At 38.9% G+C, this 2,942-nt stretch overlaps 1 protein-coding gene across 16 annotated transcripts in view; it reads right to left on the bottom strand.

The window, feature by feature from the left end:
• Positions 1-1,854, bottom strand: part of kcnt1b (potassium sodium-activated channel subfamily T member 1b) — an 86,763-nt gene extending 84,909 nt beyond the window's left edge. For 14 of the 16 annotated variants that reach the window (XM_015017466.1, XM_015017467.1, XM_015017472.1 and 11 more), the window contains exon 1: positions 1,575-1,853. In XM_015017466.1, the coding sequence (XP_014872952.1) occupies positions 1,575-1,641 (67 nt within the window). In that variant the 5' untranslated portion in view covers positions 1,642-1,853. Of the gene's footprint in view, positions 1-158; positions 1,170-1,574 lie in introns of those variants that run through there. The other 2 variants (XM_015017479.1, XM_015017476.1) reach the window with 2 other exon arrangements.
• Between the last annotated feature and the right edge of the window lie 1,088 nt (positions 1,855-2,942).

The raw sequence follows: 2,942 nt of genomic DNA, 5'->3' as shown, positions 1-2,942 counted from the left end.
TAATAATAATAATAATAATAATAATAATAATAATAATAATAATAATAATAATACAAGAAAGATATTATATTTAGTCATACAGACACCTATCTCGGAAATGTTGTGGCCGATAAAACACCAGAAAACATGCATAATGTTCTTAGAGTAACTTTGTTTACCTAAAGGTGTCCCCCTAGAAGTGTCCCTGTTTCAATCCGAGGTCCCATCATCCTAAACACAGGTTCGTTTTAGATAACCTGCTTTAAATAAACTGTGCATACACCACTGCCTCCATAACGCAGTCTGTTTTCCATCAACAAATCCCAGCGAATGCTCTGTCATGTCTAAACGGTGACAGTTACATGATGGTTGAGGTACGGGGGAGGAATCCCGGAACTCAGTCCAGCGGAGTTTCCTTCAAGATTCGGTTCATTCAAATCCAGCGTTAATCCTTTTCACAAAAAGAAACACGTAGTTCTGTTCGGTCAGTTTGGCATATTTACATACGGGCCCGCAGGTTTGGTTTTAGTTGGAAAAAATAAAAAAAATAATAATCCCAGCACTCAAAGCTGATTGGTTGACGTACTTCCTAAAGGGTACAGCTTTTACCTGCACACTACACAGTTAATTTAAATATCAATACGCGACCGACCAATGCACCGCTGGGGTCAAGACTTCGCCGTCGCTTAGCAACAACTTTGTTTGCTACTATTGACGAACTACGTAACTTAGCGGACAGATGTATCGTGTTAACCTAACGCTATTTTTAGTCCACGTGCTGAAGGTTAAAACTTGATTTCTCCATTTTCCTTCTTTCCAATTAGCTCGCATTCTCTGTGTGACCGTTTTCAGCCGCGCTTATATAACAACCGCGCTTGATCTAGAAAAGCAGCTGCAAACCGAGCCGCATCTTGGAGCTTTCTCCGCTGGAGTCCTCTGCCATGTTGTCTCTGCATCTCACACAGGGACGTCATGTAAGCGGCTTGTCCTCCCGGTTTTCATGCATCCCTGTCCGCATCAGCATTTTTTTTCCTCCCTTGAACAGTCACAGCGGGGGTAAGGCTGCTGATTTCCCAACCTGAAGTCACTCGCTGGAGTCTCGCCACCTACTGGACAACCTTGACGTAGTGCGTTTTCTGCTGAGGAAATTGTTGCGTTTCATGTTGAGAGGGATTCTCTCATAAATGGGCTTTTAGTGGAATGAGTTAGCTTTACATTATTGCGGTAATTCATTGAAGTACTCATCTCGATTATTGTATGAAAAAAAACCTGCTTCCTCTTGTTACTGTAACAGAGTGAAATATCAGTGTTGCTCCATTAAATTCAAATTATGCCCACATCAGTCAGAGTCATCTGGTGGTAAAGATGGAAAGTGCAACTACGGTTCTACATCAAGAAATATTACTGCGTAAATGCAACCATAAAACATTTAAACCCAGATTTAATCAAAAACATCCCCAAAATAGAAGCAACGCACAAATTGCAAGTTACTATTTGTTTCACCTTTGTGATGCAATAATAGTTATAAAGCCACAGGTCTGCAACAACTTCTGCTTGAACACACGACAATAAAAGTAATTTATCTCAAAACATACCTGCAACAGCTCTGTCTTCTGCCATTTGTCTTACAATAGTCCCCCTCAAGTTGAAGAAAATATTCATTCTGTGCGCACAGACAGGGCGAGTGGGAGACGCCGCTGCTTCAGGAAAAAGCCGTGCCGCTCTCTGTGTGCGCCTTCCTTGTGTTCAGTCCCTCCACTTTTCAGCCCATTATCCTCCAGGGGGAAAGAGCTCTGAGCGTCATCATGTTAGAGCCCACACAACCACTCATGCTTTCACTCTGTCGCTTTATCTCGACGAGGATCTGGATTCCCACAGACTTCTGGATCACCTTTTGATCCGTCTGATTTGCTGTACGTCACAGCCCATTATGCGATTCTGCTGCCAATCAGTGCAGTTAAATCGAGAACTGTGATTGAGTCATTTTGGTTTACAGTAAAATATCCCATTTCCCCCTAAAGGGTTTGGTCTCAATCTAAAAATGATTTAAGAAGCTTTGTGTTTCCCCCCAATTACTTAAACATTTCTGCACATCTTCAAAGTTCAAAGTCTACACTAAATTAGATATTTTCTTTCACAGAAGAAGTTTCTCATGAGTTGTTTGAAATCCCTTGTTCATACTTTGGACTTTTTCCTCTTGTTAATATCATCAGAGAATATCACAGTGAAAGCACATGAACAGAATGCTTTTCCTATGGCTCATTTGACACACTGAGCAAAGAAAGGATCAATGAGGGCATAAAAACAAGATAGCAAGTGTTTCGTATGGGGAAAATTCAATGTCATTTTGCACAGTAAAGACACTAAATGAATGTAAATGAAAAGGATCTGAGTTGCATAAAATATTGAGAGTTTGATTAACGGGATACATTTGGTTCTGGAACATCTTGAAAGCTATTCTGCTTATTTTAAATGTTATGTTAAAGGCTTATTTTTTAGTTCTCCATTTCACAGTTGCATGCAACAACTGCACATCATCACTTCAGTTTTACAGCTATTTTAAGTTGAATTTTTATTTCAAAAATTTAAATGTGGAAGAAGATTCTGTTTTTATTTTGTAATTTCACAACTTTCTTTTAAGTAAATGTTGGTAGGTAAGTAAGGGGCTTGAAAGATAATATGATTTTCCGACAGAACAGTGCTGAAGGCCGAGTGTCTCTGTTTCTGTAGAGATCACACCTGAAGTTGGCAATAATCTGCACAGCTCTGGATTCTGACCAGGAAATAAAGTTCAGTTAGTTCAGAAACATCAAAGCGACAAGAAGTTTATTATTTATATTTAAATTAAATCCCAGCTGAAGAGTTACGATTTGTTGACTTATATTAGCATAAATTACTCAAAATTAAAGAAAAAAGTATTTTGGAAAGCTTTATTATACTTTTTTTTTAATAAGTGATTTATT

This window comes from Poecilia latipinna, unplaced genomic scaffold (genome assembly GCF_001443285.1).
Source record: "Poecilia latipinna isolate Pla-1442-1.1 unplaced genomic scaffold, P_latipinna-1.0 Scaffold2148, whole genome shotgun sequence".
NCBI lineage: Eukaryota > Metazoa > Chordata > Actinopteri > Cyprinodontiformes > Poeciliidae > Poecilia > Poecilia latipinna.
Note: the sequence above shows the minus strand (reverse complement) of the source record. Positions and strands in the feature narration are given on the sequence as shown.